The following is a 21,837-nucleotide window of genomic DNA, read 5'->3' on the forward strand; positions in this document are numbered from 1 at the left end:
TGTGTGGCAAAGCAAGTGCATATGATTTATGAGTAGGAAGCTGAATTCAGTGGCATATCTTCTCTGAAACATTCAAATGGTGAAAACTGCTCATGGTCCATCACTTGAAAACGCAGACTTTATTTCTGTGCTTCTGTGAGAGCTGGGTTCTGTAGATGCTCAGGACCAGCTTAGGTTGGCAAACACACAATGTGATGTTGAGCTGTTTAGAAAAAGTGATTCTACCCTGTTAGCTGAAAGTTATGGGATATTTGCACACTTTGGATCTGTGTTGGTCTTGCTCCAACAGGTCCATGCCCTTCTTAGGTTGGGGGCCATTGACGTATTGGAGTGAGTCCATATGAGTGCCATGGAGATGATCAGAGGGCTGAACCACCTCTCCAGTGAGAAAAGGCTGAGAGAGTCGGGATTGTTCAGCCTGGAAAAAAAGAAGGCTTTGGAGTGATGTAATTGCGGCCTTCCAGTATCTGGAGGGAGCCTACAAGAAAGATGGAGAGAGACTTTTTACAATGACATGGAGGGACAGGACAAGGGGAAATATGGCTTCAAACTGAGAGTAGCTGAGATTAGATAGTAGGAAAAAATTCTTTGCTGTGACAATGGTGAGACACTGGTTGCCCAGAGAAGTCATGAAGACTCCATCCCTGGAATTGTTCAAGGCCAGACGGGATGGAAATCTGAGAAACCTGGTCTAGTAAAAGACATCCCAGTCCACATCAGAGGGGCTTGGAGCTAAATGATCTTTAAATGTCCATTTCAACCCAAATAATTCTATGATTTTATGAATGATGCTTTTTGAAATGACTGGTAGAGTTACTGTAAAAGCAATGAAACTTTTTGTTGTTTCCTTCTCTTTCTTTCTAGAAAGTAAGAAAGTGAGAGCTGAGCACTTAGTTTCATGCATCTCCCAGAACACTGAGGATTGCTCTCAAACTCAGATGTTGCTTACATAGTCTCAATTCACTTTTTAAATTATCTGGCAATGGGTCAGTGGAATTAAAATGGGAAATCTATTATTCACAAGACATTTTGTACTATGGCTTAATGTTTTTTAATGGTAGATAAGCGATGGGCCAAAGCCTTGATAATTTCCTGTCAAATATTTGTTTGAAAAGAGGCTACTACTTCTGATCTGCTGGCTACTTCTCATAAACCTTTAATGGTCTTTGCCAAAATAATTTATATAATGCACTCTAAATAGAATTACATCATGCACTTCCAGTAGAAGAAATACCCACAGTTGGGCGCGTCAGTCTGTTTGGTCTAATATGTTATCATTAGCTAGGCATATTAATTGAGTTGAACAAAATTCAAATAGTTATTAGGTTGTCAAAATGTCTGCCTGTACTACATGCTTGTGCTGGGTATTCCAGTTAGTGGACTTCTGAAAAAGAACAAAAAGTAAGGTTTTTCCTGATTTAAGTTCTTGGAAAATTCTGTAATCCCTGGTATCCTGAATAAAAATATCACCACATAAAAATATCACTTTCTCACCTTCTGAGAAAAATAGGCCCAGCATGTTGCTGCAAAGGCATCTTTTGAGCAAAGAAACAGAGTTCCTGATTCAAAATACTTCTGTAAAACACTCTCCCATCACTTCTTGCAAATTTAAACCAGGTATCTGAGTTAAGTTACTGGAGGAATGGAAAAGGCAAACCCATAGTTAAAGATACATTGTACCTTGCACATGAATAAATGGGGACCAATGTGGATTTCAGGGCATGCTTAGTGTGGGCTACAGCTTAGCAGTTAAACCTAGTTTAGAGACTTAAAGCACGAGTGATTATGAGCTGAATTTTCTTTGTTGTTTTGTGTCGTGTGCAACACTAAGTGACACGTACTTGACTCTTTTATGGGGTATCTGTGTTTAATTTTTTAAAAGGTGTGTATCACTGAAGTACAACACATAACACAGGATATATGTTTATCTGTGTCTTGCAGTGTGTAAGTTTAAAGCACATAAAAGGTGTGCTGTCCGAGCAACAAATAACTGCAAATGGACTACATTAGCCTCGATTGGAAAAGACATCATTGAAGATGAAGATGGTGTAAGTACTATTCATGTTTCCAGTCTTTTCCAAAGCTGTTTCTTTTTTGTGGAAAAAAGAAAAAAAAGACCAACCATAGAAATATTGCCATGTGATCCATTGAAGTCAATGGTAGGTGGCTATTTTCCTGAACACTTTTCAAAGATTAACATGGTATTGAGAACAAAAGTTGTATTCCTATCCCACAACACAAGTCTAGCAACTGCAAGCACTAGATTGCAGATGTGTTACAAGATTTTAAAGGCCACATGTGGAGAAACTCTGCAGCTGGAGAATTGCTCCCAGAAGTTCCTAGTGCTCTGAAGCAAAGATAGTATTTTGCACTGTTGCCATGCTGTATTTGCAATCTTTTTTTTGCCCTCATTACATAGAGCTGTTTCCCAGGAAGCCTGTTTGGAATTCACTGAAATGGGAGGGGTTTTTAGCGATGAAAGCAGGAATTTTAAAATTAGCAGGAGAAACAACAAAAGCTTTTGTGAGGTTGATTGTGATAAACGGACTATTTTTACAAACACAACTATGTATGAACCACTGGTGTGAAGATACTTGCTAGAAGGCTTGTTCTAAGTTGTACACCTGCGTGTCCTGAGTTGGCCATGGTATTAGTGGGACAAAGAGTGCACTGAGAAAAGCTTTGCACTGCATTTGGGACTGCTTTATAGAGCTGTGACTTACCAGCCATGGTGAGTGGGTAAGTGAAGCAACAGAAGTGTTCTGCTGTCCTGCCTATTCGTATGAATTTTAGGTATATTTAATTGGTTTGTGTCATGTAGTCAACATAACTGAGTGGGAACTTGTTTATATGATGGAGTCTCTGGACTTAACTGCCCCGTTGTGTTATAGTTAGTTTCTACCATGAGTGAGACGTCTCCCTTCTTCAGGGGTCACGTTTTCTGCCTAGCATGTGGAACACCAAAGTAGTCCATTCATTGCTGTTGCCTTGTGAGCATCAGTGCCCCTTATCCTGGCTGACTAGCATACTTGCTTCTTTGATGAAAGGGTACAGCTCTGAGAAATAGTTGAAATCCACCTATATTTGAGAGACAGAAGCCTTTAATTTATCTTTCTGGGTATTTAACTTTAATGACTCCTTCTCCACAGATAGCTATGCCTCACCAGTGGTTAGAGGGAAACCTGCCGGTCAGTGCCAAGTGCGCAGTCTGCGACAAGACTTGTGGCAGTGTTCTACGCCTGCAAGATTGGAAGTGCCTTTGGTGTAAAGCTATGGTAGGTGCACTGAACCACATCCAAGCAGCTCGCATTTTGACAGCTTTATTGCTTACCAGTATTTTTGTTTTGTCATTTCACAACCTGCTTTTGGATTAAGTAGGAGCAGGCAGCTTCTGCAAACTCAGGTCTCTCTAGCATTCAGAATTTCTGATGACTGTCCTACTTGCACGGTTAATTTTTAATACACCCACAGATGCAGTTTTTCTTTAATAGGTGTTGTCATCCAATGTGTTTTCTCTGCTTTCTCCTAGCTGATAACTGAATTTTCAGATGCCTGTTCCTTATACCTAATAATCATATGTTACTTTCTTGCATTTTTATTGTAGCTATTGCTCTATTAATATTTTAGTAATATGTTACATTAATATTTATTAATGTATTAGCATGTTTATTTCTGCAAAAGCTTGACTTTCTCTTCTTCAGGGCAATCTTTCGGTTACTGATTGAAATTCTTTAGCATACTACTGCCATTTCCCCAATATATAGTTTTCTTTTAATTTTATCAACTTGTCTAATAAGATGGGTTTTTTATGCATGTCAGCAGTTTATTTACTGTCGAAGGTTCTGGCATATAGGTGTCCAGGGCTCTGTGTGTAAGCAGTAGGAAGTGATTGGCATCTCCAGAGGTGACTTGAAATTTAGGTGAATTGAAGCCACCTGTGCATGTGCCTCACTTTCCAATATCCATAGAAGAGACCTCTACAACATGGAATTTATGGGATCCAACTTTGGCAGATGGGTCTGGCTTGGTAGGTGTGCTAGCTTTAATGCAAATACGTCTTCCAGAAATGTCTTCCAGAACAGCCCAGTGGACCAGGCAGGTACAGAGTTGGTGTTCTGCTTGCTGCAACAAGCACAGATGCTGGCTGCTGGGAACTTGGTTCTTCGTTCCTTGTGGATGGGGGCAAGCGATTCCCTTGAAAGAATGAGTCATATCTGCTCTTGGGGTAGCTGAAGTTCTCCAAAATAATGTTTTGTTGAATTAGTAATAATCCTCTGTGGTTGAACATTTGGGATTTTTTCCTAGTCTCATTCCTTTTCCCTCTACACCTAAATGTTATATATCAATCCATTATTGTTACACAGATAACATAGTATCAGTTGTGTTTTCACCTCAAAATTCCACTGAAGGAAAATATTTTTTTGTTTTTTTTGTAGGTTCACACGGCCTGTAAAGATCTGTACCCTCGTAAATGTCCACTTGGCCAATGTAAGGTATCGATCATCCCTCCAACAGCACTAAACAGTATAGACTCCGATGGTACGTAGTACTCTAGTGGGTTCAGTGGTACCTCTGGGCTTCCAGTGCCTATTGAGATCCATACAAATAAACAAAGCTAAAATCCTTCTGCCGAGCAGGGGAATGCAGTCTGCAAATTTAGAGAGAAGTATAATTTTCTGTGTAGGTTTTTCTAGAATTATTTAACTGTCATGTTTTAAAAATGTTTTTTAAAGTTGCCCCAGTAGAACTTTTCTTCCATTTTACTTATGACCCTTAGAAACATTTCAAGTAAATGATCACAGTCCTCAGATGAAGGGGACTGATGCCTGCCTGACATACACCACTCCTGTGAGTTCTCAGATTTTGGATAATTTTGCATTATGCAGAGATAAGGTTGCTAAACATCTCAGAGCCTACAGCTACTTTACCAGGCTTAAGAGAGGAATTGCTTCCATAGCTTCTCTAATTTATGTTTTTTAAAATACAAGCAGTGTAAGAATCCTGCAACACACAGCTAAAAACCCAGCAAATGCTCAAAACTCAGAGGTGCTTTCTGGTGGTTCAGGATGAAGACACATCAGCAGTGGGAGACCGTAATTCCAGGCAGAGAGTGGACTTTAAAATGAAGTAATCATGAAATCTTAACTGCTTTAATTTTATAGTTTGTGTTGATGGCAAACATAGACCAACAACTTTAATGTAATTCAATGAATTTTGTTACATGATGTTTGTAAAAGTGATTGTGTATGCTGTATATATTCACTCTATTTACTTGCTTTGTGGTGTCTTAGACATCATGTAGTCATTTATTATTCATGCTAGGAAGATTTTTCAATATGTGAAATTATTTTTCTTGGCATTTAAATTAATTAATCAAACCTTATTTGAAATTAGACATTATGATAATGTGGAATTAAATTAGCATCCTTTAATGCCAATTTTTTATTTGTAGCTTTAATATTTTTTTAGTAATTGAAAACAACAGAATCATTTTAATACTGCCAGAGACAAATGTCAAAACCTATACATGTGAGGTCTGATTTTGAAGTGTTGCTGGGAAACCATTACCTCCATGGACTGGTTGTGTCAGTGACAACAGTGCCCATTAGTGCTTCTGACTAAGGACCTTGTAGAAATCCTACTGTAATTAGTTAAGACCTGAATTTGCTTTAATAAGTTGTGAATCACAGCTGAAGGTCTTCTGTTGTTCTGTTATACTTAATAGTATAACCTCAGTCTGAAAAGAAGGCTCTTATGCAAAGTCTCACCTGGGAGGAACTGAGTACAAGTAATTTTTAAAATCCGAGTACTCTTAGAAAGCTCATATAGACGTGGATGATCCAGCTCAAGCCAGTAAAGTTAAAGCAAAATAAGATTGAAAACCAAACACTTGTAACTGATATATATATTGAGTTATGTGATAATAAACTATGAAGATGAGATTTAAGAAGTATTCTAAAAGGTTAATAAATTTTCACTGTTAAAAAACAATAAAGCTATTGTCTTCAGGATTTTACTAAATCTAGGCACTGAAAATACCAGAAACAAACAAAAAAAATGAACTGGAAATTCTTGTGCAATTATGTTTTCCTTGCAGGACTAATACTCAGTTTAGCATTTACATTATGCATGATAAAATGTACTCCTTTTGTCCTTCATCCCTTTCTTCCTCTTTCCCATGATTTCTTTTTGTGTTGTTCATATTAGAAAACCTTATTTATTTCATTCTTTCTAACTATGTTTACAGGTTTCTGGAAAGCCACATGCCCGCCATCCTGTGCCAGTCCTCTTTTAGTTTTTGTTAACTCAAAGAGTGGAGACAATCAGGGAGTAAAGTTTCTTCGTCGATTCAAACAGTCGTTAAATCCAGCTCAGGTCTTCGATTTAATGAATGGAGGACCTCACTTAGGGTAATGATCTTGGAAATCTTGAGCAAGCCCTTCTAAAAGGGAATTTAGTGCAAAGTGTAGTGTTGTGTTCCCCTTGTTTTATAGTGTTATATCCCTTTGTTGCTATAATTCTATCACCAATATCTACTCTGACTTCCTAATTAAAATCTAAGAGGCAACAGAATCTCAAGATAAATTCCGGTGGGTGAAGGGATTGTAGGATAACATTTTCCTTCTAGAAAAGCTTGACAATTCAAAACCAAAAGCTCTTGGCTAGCTTTGACTTCTGTTAACTGGTAAGGCTCAGAACTGTTATAAATGTATAGATGTTTTCCTGAATCACAGGAACTTTGATTTTGCCTTTATGCACTGTTGCCCATGTGCTTTCCTTCCATTTCAAATGCATAATTCAGATATTCCTCTGACCTTTTTGTGTATAGCTATGGAATAAAATTGTTGTCTAAATGTGCTCTGTATCTTTTTAAATTCTGAACACAAGTGTCAGCAGGGGGGTGTGCAGTGGGTAATGGACAAGTACATGAAAAAATTTTCATCTTCAAAGTACATCCAAAATATGGTTTAGGCAACATATGCAGATGGTCAAGAAAATGACCATCCCACAGAATTTGGAGCAAGAACACAGTTAAAACCACCGGGCATTTCTCCCCAAAATCTGAGGGTTGATTGTTGGAGAGATAGGGAAGGAATTTGCATAATGGTGGCCACAACCCAAGCATCTTTGCACATTCATGAAGATTAAATTCATGCCCATTTTTCTGTTCTCCATTAATTCCACTCAGATATAGTGATGTGGTTAAATGGCCTAATAGTACCAGTCATAGCAACTAGAAGCACTAATTTTTGTACTCTTTAAGATGCAGAATTATACTTAATGATAAAAATGTAGATTAAACAAATTCACAAATATTCAGTTCAAACAGTGTGCAAATAGTACAAATATAATTGAATACAGCTGTGGATTATAATAATTAGTACTGTGTACTGGACATGTCATATTAACTCTTTGAGCTGTAATATTCCTTTCATTATAACCCCGATTATATGAGCTCAATCTAAGTCACTTTTAGCTAGCATTTTGTATGTGTAATTATAATGGCATATTTGTCTTGTTGATGAGAAAGTCTTTGAAAGGAGACAGTCTGAAAAATATTTTTGCAAGCTCTCTTCCTTCGGATAGCTGTACCATGGCTGAAGAGGCTCACTTTGATTTCGTACAGTAATTGCAGTTCATGTTGGTTGCTTTTAAGTACTCCTCCCGAACAGTTTCCAAGGAGAGGTCCCTAGCAGTTATTCCATCAGGTCACACTGATGTCTTTTTTTTTCTTTAGTTGATCTAAAAAGCAGAGGTGCATTCCATAAGTGTTTTTCTAGGGGTTTAGGATAGGATAAATTGTTTGGTATCAACATTTTTTTCCCTTAAATATCTGCTTCTTTTTTTCTGAATAGGTATGTGCCCATCATATTGAAGTGATATTATTTTCTTTAGAAAAAGTATAAATGCTTCAAAAATTTGTGATCCTGATATGTTGCTTGTTAGAAATGGTTCATAAATTATACATATTCTGGAAAATAACATGCGTTAGAAATAAATATCTTTGTTTTAATACTTTAAGAATTTATACTTTCCAATTCTTTTATTTTCTTTTCTTTTTCTTTTTTTTTTTAGTTTAAGTCCCTGTTGTTTTTACATCTTGGCTGTTTCTGCACATCTCACTCCCATTTCCTCTGTGTCTCACCTTTCTGCTTTTCCTGTCTCTCTTGTCCTCCTTTTCTGTACTGTCCAAGTATTGTGTCCTGGAGGTGTTAAAAGTCTGAGAGAACGAGAAGAAAAGCCATAGGAAGTGAGAGCAGCATACGACTTTAAGGATATAATATGAAATACTTGTATTATTTGTCTTATATTGTTGTGATCACCTTATGTTTAAGAATTGCCCTCAATGGTCTTTATATTTAGTTAGCCCTGTGTTGACAAAAGCCCACCCGTATTGTGGAGCACATCCTGTCATTGTGTCTTAACCTCTTCTCGTTTAAAATTCCCAGTGGTGTGTTATGCTTCTGGCTGAAGTGAGAAGCATAGAGCAGTTGCAATTTTATCACTTAAATTTTTGTTTTCTTTTTAAATATTAATAAAATCTATAAAATCAGACTTCTAAAATCCTGAAAACAATATCAAGGGAATTTTTTAAAGAAAAACTTGGCATGTTATTTATCAGAAATGTCAGTGTAAGTGGAATATACAGCGACAGATGGGCTGCAGATAGGTTAATTAAGTAGATGTTTGTATCCACATACCCTGGAAAAATAAAAGGATCATAAAGATGCTGTGCACACTATTTTCCTGTAACAATTGCTAATGAAGGTCACTGCCCTCTTGCTAATGGACATAACTAGCTCTGCATTTTCTCTGCAGTTTGCGGTTATTTCAGAAGTTTGACAACTTCAGGATTCTTGTGTGTGGTGGCGATGGAAGCGTGGGTTGGGTCTTGTCAGAAATTGATAAGCTCAGCTTGCACAAGCAGGCAAGTGTGTATATTTATTTTCCTTGCCTAGACTGACTATGCCTAATTTTGTGTGCTTACCTTTTCTTTGACTTGGTTCTTTGTTGTATCTCTTTCTATGGGCCAAACGTAATAGTTACTCTTTAATGAAAGTTCTCACTGTTATAAACAGGATGAGTGGTATCGAAACAGCACAATTTGACTTACAGGCTTTAGACATCAGCTATAAAATTAACATTTGTTGATTGAAATAACAAGCATTTGTAACCATTTGTATTTTCTTTCTAGTTTTCAATAGTAGATTTGTTCCTGTGTTGTGTTTCAGTGTCAGCTAGGAGTGTTACCCCTTGGTACTGGAAATGACCTTGCTCGTGTCCTTGGTTGGGGAGGATCCTGTGATGATGACACACAGCTTCCCCAGATTTTGGAAAAACTAGAACGAGCCAGCACAAAAATGTTAGACAGGTAAACCTAAATGTGCATATATATGACTTACCATGAGATTTATATTGTATTTATTTGGGTTTCTGATGGCCTAAAATCCACCTTAGAGACTTGGTGTTCACTGGGTTTGTTTTTTGAGTGCAGGTCATAATCATAAAGGAAGCTGCAATCGTAATGGGGACAGCTCTTTAGACTGCTTTTTAAACTAAAGAGTCAAAAGGATAAGTGGTTGATGGAACTGGGAAGTGTGCTGTCCAAACACGTTCAAAAGTTGACAGTTTATTGCATGACTGAAGGAGCTGTTACAAGAAGTTGTGAGCATTAAGAAATTGTGTAGATTCAAAAATGGTTTGAGCAATTTTATGGACTCCGTGCATAATTATTAAACACCATTAGTGGTAGCATCTTTATTTAGAAAACACCTGAGCTCTTTGTCCTTGGATGTGGAGAAAACTCACTTTGCGTGCTTTCACTCTTTCCTAAGGCATCTGCTCTTGACAAGATGCTGGGCTAATTGGATCCATAACTAATATTTCTGTTTGAGGCATTTGCTTAGTCAAAAAAATGAAATCTTCCCACTCCTTGTGTTATGTAGTTTTCATCCATAAAGGAAAGCAGAAATCCCCATTTAAAAAAAAAGTCAGAGATGATGATGGTCATGTTGTTCCAATGGAAGTCTAGCACTGCTTTTGAGAGGAGTATTTCTTATGCTGTTCCTTTCTCTCAGTTCCTTTTTCTCTTCTTGCCCTAGTTACAAACACTTGAATGTCATCATAAGAGATTTTACTTTAAGTTATTTTTGTGAAATAGAGGGAAAAAGTCCTCTTTTATTTTATGCTTTTCTGCAGACTACTTGATTGCTTTACAGCAAAGTATGTAGAGAAATGCTTGTTACTGATCCTCAGATTCTGAAGAACTTATAGATTAGCTCATGTTTCCCTTTTTCTGTAGTGGAAACATGCTCTGTTTTGTTTTTTGATCTAATTTCAGCAGACTTGCTCCCAAGGCCCATCTGCAATGATTACTTGTTCTTTTCAGTGGGCTTTGAAGGATGTTGTTTCTATTAGTGGTTTCATACTATCTATGCTGTCAAATGCTGTCCTGTACCAGAGAAAAAAAATATATATGTCAGGGAAGACACTTCATCATTTGCTTTGTTTTCATGCCTGACTCCACTAGTTGAGATGGAAAGCTAATGCCACCTTAAAGCTTTTTCTCTAGGAAGATGTCTAGTTTCCTTGGACTTCTGCTGTATGTTTGCACAAATTCTTTTATAGTCTGCATGTTTTTTCCAGAAAATCCTTATTGCCTATATTGAATGTCCCACGATTTTTTCACAAATGAGACTGATAATTAAATCACTAAAAAATAATCTCAGCAATAAAACCTTTAATCTTAATTATTTCACCCATATAGTTTACAATTACAAATTAAGCTGCTTTTTTAATATATATAAATATTCTGTGGTGTGACAATGAATTTTCTTTTTGCTAATATATTGGAGAGAAAGTAAAACTAACAGTCTGGAAACTTATGTTTCTTTCAGGTGGAGTATAATGTCATATGAACTGAAATTACCAGCAAAGCCTTCTATTCTTCCAGTGACTGCAGAAGAGTCAGAGGAGTGCCAGGTGCACTTTTAGTTTTGTTTTGTTGTTTCATGTACTTAACTTGGAGCTTCTGGGATGAAAATAGCTATAACTGAAGCATTTGTGTGAAAAATAGATGTTTTATGATCTGCTAACTGAATTAGGGCCTGTTCATACTGTGCATCTCAAGTAAGTAAGGTTTCCCATTCTGTATTATTTACCTAGAAGTAATGAAGGTAAGGAGTCTCCAGCAAAGCTGTCGGAAAAATTTCTTCCTGAATATATATGTATATTTTAATATGTATTAGAAAGTGTATTTATATAACATGTTAGACAAGAATGTAATCTAGTGTCATGTTATTATGTAATATAGTAATGCTATGTATTTTAGGTAATTCTTATATATGAGTATATAGTATATATAATTTTGTGTATAATAGTATAATTTAGTGCTATGTTACTGTATAATATTATATATACTATGATAATATATGTAAATATTTAAAATACATTTTTTAATATATAAAAGCAAATGTCTGCTATGTTGAGTTTGGATTAAGCATTGAAACAAAGTCCCCAGCATTCTGCAGACACGGGTTGTATTCCTAAAGAAAGAGAGAATCTTTTTGCAGCTTGAGTTTGATCAGGTCATATGACCAAACTTTCTCTTTGTTCTTTTAGAGAGCTCAAAATCCTAAGTATCATCAAAGTAAAGCTTAGTCTGTCTTCCAGACTAGATTTGTGCTTGTACTAGCTGATGAGGTTTCAATTTTGAGAGCGGGAGATGCTTTAATCAAATTAATTGGCATGAAAAGTCTGACTGAAAATGAGAAAATAATATATTCCCAAGAAAGTTAAGGCATATCAACTGTAGCTCAAAAGTACTTGAGAAGCCATAATTAATCAGCAGTCTCTTGAACAATTTAATAATTCAGGATCTTTTAATTGGCAAGGAGGTTATAACCTTTGATGGATTGCTGGATATAGAGATGGAAAAAGGCTGGGATTTTAAGGGGGTTGCTTTGCACACAGTTCTACTTCTGTTGTCAGCAATGCAGATCAAGGCTTTATCATCTATCATCTCTAATTTTTCAAGGCAGTTAAAATTTTCAAGTGTGCCTTCATCGTAATTTTGTTCTAGTTATTTCTGTCTTGGAAATTTTTTTTAGCCCCTTCTGAAAATGGAAGGAACTGCTTGCTCATAGAAAACTTCTTTTTTGGAAAATGTATTCTGTAGGCTATATTACCTGTCATTACTTGGGTTGGACAAAACCATTTGCTTTTGAGTATCATGTTCAATCTCTATTTCAATGTGTTTTTTACATTGCTTACTAAGTTAGGATATTTCAGAAAAAATAATAATTAACCTTACAGTAGATATTGGATTATATCACAGTTTGAAAAGCAAATGGAAGTACACATCTGATTATTTTTTTTTCCCTTCTCTCCTCCAGTAGTTTCAAGAGACTAATGCCATTTGGTTTCCAGAAATCTTGTACTGGTGTTTGAAAAACAGTAGTTCATTCTTACAGATCAGATGTTTATGTTTTGTTTTCTCCTTTGAAATGAAAACTGATTCAATGTCAGAGTCCTAAAGTGAAGGCTGGGTTTTTAGGAAAAAAACTGAAGTGGTATATCTGCGTTCTCAGAATCAAAGACAAAAGCGTGCTAAGAGATTTTAAGTGATTCTTAAAGGAAGCTGTCAGAACTGCATTTATTTTTAGATTTAGATTTGGAATTTGATTAGAATTTGCTTTTAAAATTGAGATCTGGATCCACAGCTACGTTGAGATAGGATGTGGTATGTGAGGATGAATTTTTGATCCATTCCAAATATTCTCCTGAATATTTCATAATTTGTAGTTTTTAATGCTCTTGTAAAGACTAAGCCCTAAATGGTTTGCTCCTTGAGGATTGGTTTTGATAACATTATACCAATTTGGCAGCCTTTGTCAGTTGTGGTTCTTGGGGAGTAAGAGGCCACCTGACAGTAAAGTGAAAATTCCAGGTTATAACTGCAAACTTTAGGTTTATTCTTATTGACCAATTTGTTTGAGGAAAGCTTCGCTTATTTTAGAAGTAAAAGATATTAGATTATAATACTGTAGGTTGTTATAAATCTGAGAAGGTAAATTTTTTCTGCCTCACAGACTGATTTTAGCCTAGAAATAACTTACTCTTTTCTCTGGAGGAGGAAAAGAGCTGTGGATCAAGTTCTCAGAGGCAGTCTTACTTTGAAGATTAAAAATCAGGTACATAAAATACAGTATGCAGGTAGAGTCTGCATTGCCAGCCACTTGGCCTTGTATTAGATCTGAAATGGAAATCCTGCTATTTTTGAGGTGTTTAAACTCACTACTTGGTGTTAAACTGCTGGAATGTGTGGAAATTGAAGTCTCTTTTTTTTCAGATATCTGCTTATGAGGATTCAGTTGCTGCTCATCTTGCAAAAATTCTCAATTCTGATCAGCATTCAGTTGTCATATCATCTGCCAAGTGAGTCAATCAGTTTTATATACAATGTGGGGGATAAATTCCCTGTGTAACATCATCACCATAATAGCCTTCTGTCTAAGCCTGATTTTCTTATGGATGGCCAACTGGCTTGGCTTAATATATCTTGATTTATATTTTTCAGAGTGGATGTTCTTTTCTGCAAAATTTTTAGATGATTCAGTTGTAATGGATGGCTCAATACTAAATTTAAAAAATAATCACACAGTATCAATATAAATTGATTTTAAATCATTCCAAATACAAAACTTATGGTTAGTAATGCAAAGATGTGATCTACTTCACACTGCATTTCTTCAGGCTTTTTTTGTAATGCATATATTTAGACGACAAACAACTCCACCAGTGTGAAGCAGAACTTCAGCTTAGGTAGCTTTATTGTAGCCCTGTCTGTATCAGTTCAATCAATAGTGATCTAAGACAGCAGTGGGATTTTCTCCCCAAACTGAAACATTTCAAAATGAGAGAAATTTGGCAAATCATGGACATCATCTGAAATCAGAACTGTTCTGTGTATACCATCTCTCCAAAAAAACCCTATGTTTTGTGATATGCAAAAGACCTGTCATAGAATCTTTAAAAATACATCTGAATATCATTACATCTTTCTTTTTCTCCTAAAAGCAAGTTAACGAAATTTCATTTTTAAGCTATACAGAGCACATGTGGAAAATGACACTGCAGGATATTATTAACTGCCGATTCTAAATTGGTTCTGTACCATGTTAAATCTGTTTAATTTCTGTCAGAAACATGTCAACCAAATGAACAGTACTAAGCAATTATACTCACCTCATTAGTAAGTTTGCTGTCTATCTGCAGTGCAGGTAACAAGAACCTGCAAGTCTTTTTCTGATTTACACAGTGAAAATTCATTGCAGCCACTGTAGTTTGCACAGATATGCTTCAGGGTCGGTTCAAAAGCACGAGCTGTGCAATGGGATGTGTGTGGCCATATGCTTTCATCTAAGAAGGGCTCCATTAAAGTCAGTAGATTTTCTCCATGGTTTCTAAGCTCCAGCTTTGCATGGGAATTTGCATGACTGTGTTTGAAGTTACCAAAATGAATGCAAGTTTGCTAAGTCCTCTCACAGGGAAGGTGTACAAGCAAGGGATTTGATAAAATCAGTCATGTTTATTTCGGATAAGAGGCTGAGATACAGTGTATGCCAAGGCTTAAGTGAAAGAGTTTTGGTTTCAAAGCTTATCACCTCAATTTTGGAAGCTATGGAAAAGAGTGTCGTCTGATTTACAAGTATGATCACAGACTTCAGTTTCCAATAAGAATAATTTATAGCAGTGTACATATAAATAAAATGCCATAAGAATTTAATATTCAAAACATATCTATTTTATTTGATTTGATTTCTTCCCTCTCCTTTTTTTTTATGTGAAGAGTATTATGTGAAACTGTAAAGGACTTTGTTGCCAAAATAGGGAAGACTTACGAAAAACCAGTGGAAAATGCAGAGGAAGCTGATGCCATGGCCATTAAAGTAAGACTATGACTATGTTCAGGTTTAAAGTTGTTGGGTTCTTAAAGTTTATAGCTCATGGATGTTTAATTTTCACATTGCTCTAGGATGCCCAGTTTGGCTTTAATTTCAACCAGTGACTTTAAAATTCTCTCTTCTTATTGCATAGAGTAATTATTTCCAAACCATCTTTAAACTCTGAGATCTGTTTATACTTTCTTTCTTCATAAAGGATAAAGTTCATGGTAGCATACATATAGATAAATGGATTTTTTTTTGCGTTGGTTCTGCTTCTAGGGATTAAGTTAGCTACGGGGAAACAATGGGATAATGAAGAGTATACTGTGAGAAAGAAGGGGATACAGACCACAATTTTAAAAATAGTAGTTTAAGCAGCAAAATATAGAGATCATGTTGCAAAAACATTGGGAAAGAAAAACAACAGAAGGATTTTGTATGAGACACAAAATTTACATGAGCTGAAAAGAAGAAACAATCCCTGACAATCCCAGAGTCGGAAAAAGGACTTTCTAAGTGGCAATTTGTGGTTCGTGTTTCTATCCAGGGCACATTTTAGAAAATTAGTTTTTCTTTTTAACTGTCCACAGCCAGAGAGTATTTTCTTTCTCTTAGGCACAGAAAATCCCTTCTTTTCTACTGTACCTAGGGATAACAACTGCTTAGTGTTGGGTAGAAGCATTTGACAGCATCTGATTCTGGCTTGAGCTGCTTGCTCTGTGACAGCTCACTTGCTTAAATGTACAGCTGTATTGCAAAAACAACCCCATGTGTCTCAGTCTAACAGCTGGGCATGTCTCCATAGATACCTCTCAAAATTGGCATACTGAACACCCATGTGTGGGCAAATCTCTGGTGGTTTTCTGTGCTGCAAGTCATTGGGAGAGGGGTAGGATGTAATCCATAACCTAGTTGTGGGACAGGCTGAGTTTATCACGGAGTGTTACCTGAATCTGAGTGTAGGGGGTTTGCTCTAATCTCTAATCTGCTAGAGTGTCACAGGGTCTGCAGAAAGCCCATGCAGGCCTACTCATAATCTGATATTCCAAAATGTTGAACCTTGGTTTGGGTTTTACGTAAGGAATTACATAGACACTAAAGACACCTAGAGTTTCAAATATAATCTGGTACCGTATTTCCTGAAAATATTCACATGTTCACTATTGAATTTTTTTTTTTTTTTTTTTTTTTTTTTTTTTTTTTTTTTTTTTTTTTTTATGTGTGTGTGTGCACTCTTTTCCACTTTGTCTTAGTGCTCAGAGTTAAATGAGAAGCTGGACCTATTGCTCCAGGCTCTTCACACAGAAGCCCAGGCTGCTCCCATTCTCCCAGACATTGCTCCCCCTATTGTGGAAGAAGAACCAGAGGAGTTTTCAAGTGAAGAATCCTTGTCTGAAAGTAAAGAGCAATTAGTGGAGTGTGTCTCAAAGTCTTCCCAGAAACTCTTCAAACCAAGGGAACAGTTAATGCTCCGAGCAAACAGCTTGAAGAAGGCTGTGAGGCAGATCATTGAACAAGCAGAAAAAGGTGCACATCAGCATTTTGATCCAGACTGGTAGAATAGGATAGGATAATGATGTTTGTTTGTTTGTTTCCTTGTTAAACTGGAATAAGTTTTCATTATAAAATTTGATTTCTACATTCTTACATAGATAAAATTATTGTGCTTATTACAAGCTGCAAAGAAAAGAAATGCAGCTTGTTTGAATATTGATGTCTGCAGGTGTGAGTACTTATGGATGTACGTTTGCACATATAAAAGTGCATTTCTTTTAACTGTTAGCCTCCACAAAATGAAAATTTCTGACAGCAAATCTTTATCAACTGGCAAAGGATTGACTGACTCTTTCACTGAATTGACAATAGAACTCTTTTGTTAATATTTTTAAACTAAAAGCTACAAAAAAGTGCTAATTTTGATGTATGCAGTTTTTCTTTAGAAACCTTGAAACTTTGTCTTTGCTCTTAATGAACAGTTGTGGATGAGCAGAATGCTCATAGTGAAGAACAAGTGAACCAGTCTCCAGTAGAATACAGCAAAGAATTGGATGAATCCAAAGAAGAGGAAAAAGAGGAAGATACAAAGGAACTTGAGTCCCCATCAAGTGAGTCAATTAGGAATAAAATAGAAATATGCTATCTCCTTATAGTTGTATTTGGAGCATAATTGGCTCCATTCTTAAGATTACTTGCACTACTATAATATAAAAATAATTTGTGGAAACTACTCACAAATTGTAATAGATTTGGATAAATAAAAGTTAAGGGGAAAATGAGGGAAATAACAGATAAACAGTCTTTTGGAATGTATTTACAAGGCTGAGAAGGCACTTGTTGGGGAGAGAAGTGCCTGAATTTAATGCAGTGTTTACACTCACCTTTCTACATGAACCTGAGCAAAAGCTAGAGTCTAGGCGATGGTGGCAGTATAATGTCTCAGTTGTAGACTGAGATTCTCAAGCTACATAGTACTTTTAGGAAAGCTGCTTCTTAGTGTAGGTGGATATTTCAGTCTTTCCCATGTTACTGAAGGACAGCTTTTGAGGATTTTAGTGTGGGTTAGGGTAACAAAAGGAGATGCAAATCCCAAAATGCTGTTCTCATTTTGCTCCAAGAAGTTTCTCATCAACTATCTAGAGGATGGGCTTTGCTGCCCACCAGCTACCACTGTTTCTCTGTGACTCACAGATCATCTTGTGACCTCACCCACAGTGCATCACTATCCTCACAAGGCTCTTCTCTGAAGCTGGTGCCTGTGTTGGTAGCTCCTACCTTGGAAATAAGACTTTAGGCTTTTGGGGCTTCTGTTGACCCGGGATCTCACGTTTTCTCCAGAAACACATCAGGCTTTCTCCAGTGATTGTCTCTTCACTGGTTCCTTTTAGTTTCTCTTGGTTATAGGAATTAATTTATTTGGTTGTCCTTTTTCAAAAGTTGCTCATAGAGGATGCTGGCCCTACAGAATACCCAATCCTACTGCCATAGCTGTATAATAAAGATATACACGTCTAGAAATTTATTAAGCTCCTTGTTTCTTGATGGTATAATTTCTGCATCTAATGGGGAGCTGTATTATTCTTATATGTGTGGAATAGAGTGCATATTAATGCTGTCACTGGACGATAGATGTTTAGGGACAGAGCATGAAACATTAATTCAATTATCTGCTCTAAAACATCAGTTTTACTCATTAGGGATGTGTTGTTTTTATCAGAGCATTCACAGCAAAAGTTTATCTTTATTGCAGTTATTCCCATGAGTCTCATCTGTCAAATAAAGAGCAGCTGCTCTGCTGATTTTCCTATTTAATACAACTGCCTTGTTTGCAAGTACAGAGAGAACAGACTGTGTGAACAGTGTTGTGAATTTTTCAGTAGTATTATGAAAAATGAATGTTAATTTTGTTCTGAGTATTATATTTTACCCTCAGAGGATCTTCCTGGTCATTTGATGAAGATAATGTTTTTCCATATGTTAATATCTTCATCTAAATATTTAATGACTCTTGTTAGATATCACTTGCCGTTTTTATTCCTTTTTATTTTTTGACATTATTACGGTGTTTTGTCATGCACAGATACAAATAATTGAGTTGTATTGCAATCATGCAATATCACTTTTGTGATAAGTGCTATGGCTGTCATGCAGGTGTTAAAGTCCCAAGGAGCTGTTAGTCCACTTGATCAGCCCTTTCATATAAAACAATCCAGAAAAATTCACCCACTTTTCTTTGTCCTGTGTATAATAATTTCTGTTTGATTTCAGCAAGTCAGCCAGAAAGATGTATAATCTTACTCCTGGGATACAAGAAAGTGAAGAATTTGCTATTGCATTTACTGTTCTCTGCCAGATTATCATAATTTAAAAAAAACCCTGTGAATGTGCAAATCCTGGCCTGAAGTGATTTGAACACAATGTCTAAACCCTTGTTCTAGTTATTCCTTTTGTCTCTAGATTTTCCCATTCAACATTTTCTTTCCATTAGTGTCCTCATACAGTACACCCACATTCCTCTCAGGCTAAGCTATGATAGACATGACCTGATTTGTCCCAATCCTGCCACTGAAAATGATGTATTCTATCCTTCCCACCCCATTCCTGGTGCTGTTTCCCCACCGTTGTCTTGGTGCTAGTCCTACTAATTCTATTTTTGCTGGATTAGTTTTTATGTTTTGAGAGGAAAAATCAGAGCATCTTGAAATAATTTCATTTTTTTGTTCTGAGCTTCTTCAGATGGTCAAGGTTGAAGTTGTCCTAAGCTGAAGTAGTTTTAACATGTGACATAATTTGGAGCAGAGGTAGCCAAGAAGTGTCTGTCTGTGACCATCTGTTGTGTGAGAGCTTTCTACATGAACATGGAAATGCTATAACAAAGCATTTGGTAATACCCAACTTTTTTTCTTTGGGGCACCAGTTTCTGGCTTTGTCTGAGGGGGCTGAATTGCACAGAGATTGACTTCCCCAGGATAAAGCAGGCACTGGCATACTCTCTCAGGCTGCATGAAACAAGTTCTGCCAAGAAAGTAAATTACAGCTCCTGTGGTCAGCCCTCTGCAAAGCCCATCCTTCTTCATCGCCTCTGGAGGCAGCCAAAGAACAACTGGCCTCACTGAGCTACTGGTTACTCTTTGTGAATATCTTCTCTTTCTTCTTGATTTTCTTCCCTTTCCTTTTCCTGAGCCTTTGTCAATAACAGTTACATCAGCTACCAAACATTGCTGTCTGTCAAGGTTTCACTGATCCATCTTCCAGAAAATTTTAATAAATAAGTTAATTATTTGGGAAATTGCTGGTTTTTTGTTTTCTGGTTTTTTTCTGTGAAAAAAGATGATGGAAAACTGATGACCCCCACTATCTCTCTAAATGTAGAAGACAAAGGTGAACATGGCTTTTTTCCTTCCCTTGCAGTTTTCAGTTTTGCTGTAAATAAAGATGTCAGTTTTCTCTAATGTTTTCAGAAATCTGATGCAGGCATGGGGGTCATTTTAGCTGCTTGAAGAAAATTTTGTGGGTGTTGATGAGACAGGTATTCTAACCTACAGGCCATGGAATTATCTGTATTAAAATTGTTATAAATAGTAATATACTATGTAATATATCTATATTTATAAGTAAAGATAGATTAAATTTAAGTTGTTTTATTATTTCAGTAATATGTTTATCAGAAGCTTACTGCACCATTAAATACTATTGCATTTAAAGGTGGATACAATATGTTTTATGAATATATTTACATTTAATACGTGTAATACTTTTGCTGGTAGCTTGAAGTGTGAGTTGGGAACTCCTCATGTTGAGTGCCATGCACACTTGCTCATTTTAATTTGAGTTCGTCACTTGATCTGTTTCTGAGTTTTCTTCCCATATTTAGAAGAAAAACTGTGGTGGGAGGGGGAAGGACTATTGTCATGGAGTGGTAACAGATTAAATTAATGCTTTTGATGCATTTTCTGGGCTGTAAAAACTATGTGGTTGGTAATGTTATAATAGGTCTGATTAGTGTTGTTACTTCTGTTTTTTCTGCACAGCTAAAACTGCACCAAGGTCTCCTGATAGGCGCACAAGCCGAGGTATCCATTCTCAGACAGGTTCTTTCTCTGCTCCAGCTTTAGCAGCAAGCAAGGAAAACCTCCCAGTACTTAACACGAGGATTATCTGCCCAGGTAATTATGATTTTGAAATCTGCTGTTCCTACCTTACTTTAATATGATCTTCCAGTCTCCTGCTTGCTGTCAAATAATGACTTTTACTTCATGCCCTGAATTTGTTTGAACCAACATACACGTCTTTGTGTTGTATTATATAGGAAGAAATGCATAATAGTGTAGAAGATTTCTGATCATTTGGCAGAACACCAGAGGTAGCATAAGTGTTGCATTTGATTCCAGAGGGTGAAAAGTAAAATTCAGAATCACAGAACTGCGGAGTGGTTTGGGTCAGAAGGGACCTCCAAAGATCATCTAGTACAGCCCTCTGTCATGAGCATTGGCATCTTTCACTAGATCAGGTTGCTCAAAAAAGCATTCAGCCTGACCTTGGACACTTCCAGTGGTGGGGCTTGTACAGCTCCCCTGGCCAACTTCTTCCTGTGTCTCACTACCCTCATCACAGACATTTTCCTCTTTTGTCCCATCTAAATGTGCTGTCTTTTTGTTTAAAACCATTGCCCTTTCTCCTGTCACTGCAGGCCCTGGTGAAAAGTCTCTCAGTCTTTCTTATAAACCTGCTCTATATTTTGAAAGGGCACAATAAATTCTCCCTGGAGCCTTCTCCACTCCAAGCTGAACAACTCCAGCTCTCTCAGCCTGTCTTCACAGGAGAGGTGCTCCAGCGTCTGATCATCTTTATGGTCCTCTGTGGACTCGTTATGTCCTTCTTATGTTGGGGCCCCCAGAGCTGGACACAGCACTCCAGGTGGGATCTCACCAGAGCAGGGCAGAGGGGCAGAATCCCTTCCCTTTCCCTCCTGGCCATGCTGCTTTTGATGCAGGTCAGGATGCATTTAGGTTTGTGGGCCACAAGCTCACATTGCCAGGTCACATCCAATTTTACATCCATAGGTACACCCAAAACCTTCTATCATTTCTCCTAATCAATGGATTAGGATGAAGGGGCTGAGAGACAAAGCTGTGTAAAGTTCAACCCTCTGAATAAGAGCTGTCTGTGGACATCTCTCTGGAACTGGATAACTGAAACCACACAAAGCTGCTCTATAAAACAGTTGGAAAAAAAAATCTGTTCTGCTCCAAATGTAATAAATACTAGAGAGCACTAGTAAAACGCTGTTTTAATTAACTTTATTAGTATAGCTAAAACACAGTGGAACCGAGCTTACATTTTTTCTTTAGGCAAATTTAAGTGAAAGCTTTTAGTATTTTGCTTTGTTTAC

The 21,837-nt window shown here is 36.8% G+C and overlaps 1 protein-coding gene across 2 annotated transcripts in view; it reads left to right on the forward strand.

The window, feature by feature from the left end:
• Positions 1–21,837, forward strand: part of DGKH (diacylglycerol kinase eta) — a 163,025-nt gene that overhangs the window by 107,804 nt on the left and 33,384 nt on the right. For both annotated transcript variants that reach the window (XM_069009793.1, XM_069009797.1), the window contains exons 7-18: positions 1,942–2,048; positions 3,150–3,275; positions 4,437–4,539; positions 6,248–6,410; positions 8,821–8,929; positions 9,234–9,373; positions 10,899–10,983; positions 13,352–13,437; positions 14,852–14,951; positions 16,202–16,475; positions 16,925–17,053; positions 20,477–20,611. In XM_069009793.1, coding sequence (XP_068865894.1) covers positions 1,942–2,048; positions 3,150–3,275; positions 4,437–4,539; positions 6,248–6,410; positions 8,821–8,929; positions 9,234–9,373; positions 10,899–10,983; positions 13,352–13,437; positions 14,852–14,951; positions 16,202–16,475; positions 16,925–17,053; positions 20,477–20,611 — 1,557 coding nt within the window. The remainder of the gene's footprint in view (positions 1–1,941; positions 2,049–3,149; positions 3,276–4,436; positions 4,540–6,247; positions 6,411–8,820; positions 8,930–9,233; positions 9,374–10,898; positions 10,984–13,351; positions 13,438–14,851; positions 14,952–16,201; positions 16,476–16,924; positions 17,054–20,476; positions 20,612–21,837) is intronic.

Source organism: Aphelocoma coerulescens, chromosome 1 (genome assembly GCF_041296385.1).
Source record: "Aphelocoma coerulescens isolate FSJ_1873_10779 chromosome 1, UR_Acoe_1.0, whole genome shotgun sequence".
In the NCBI taxonomy this organism is placed as follows: Eukaryota; Metazoa; Chordata; class Aves; order Passeriformes; family Corvidae; genus Aphelocoma; species Aphelocoma coerulescens.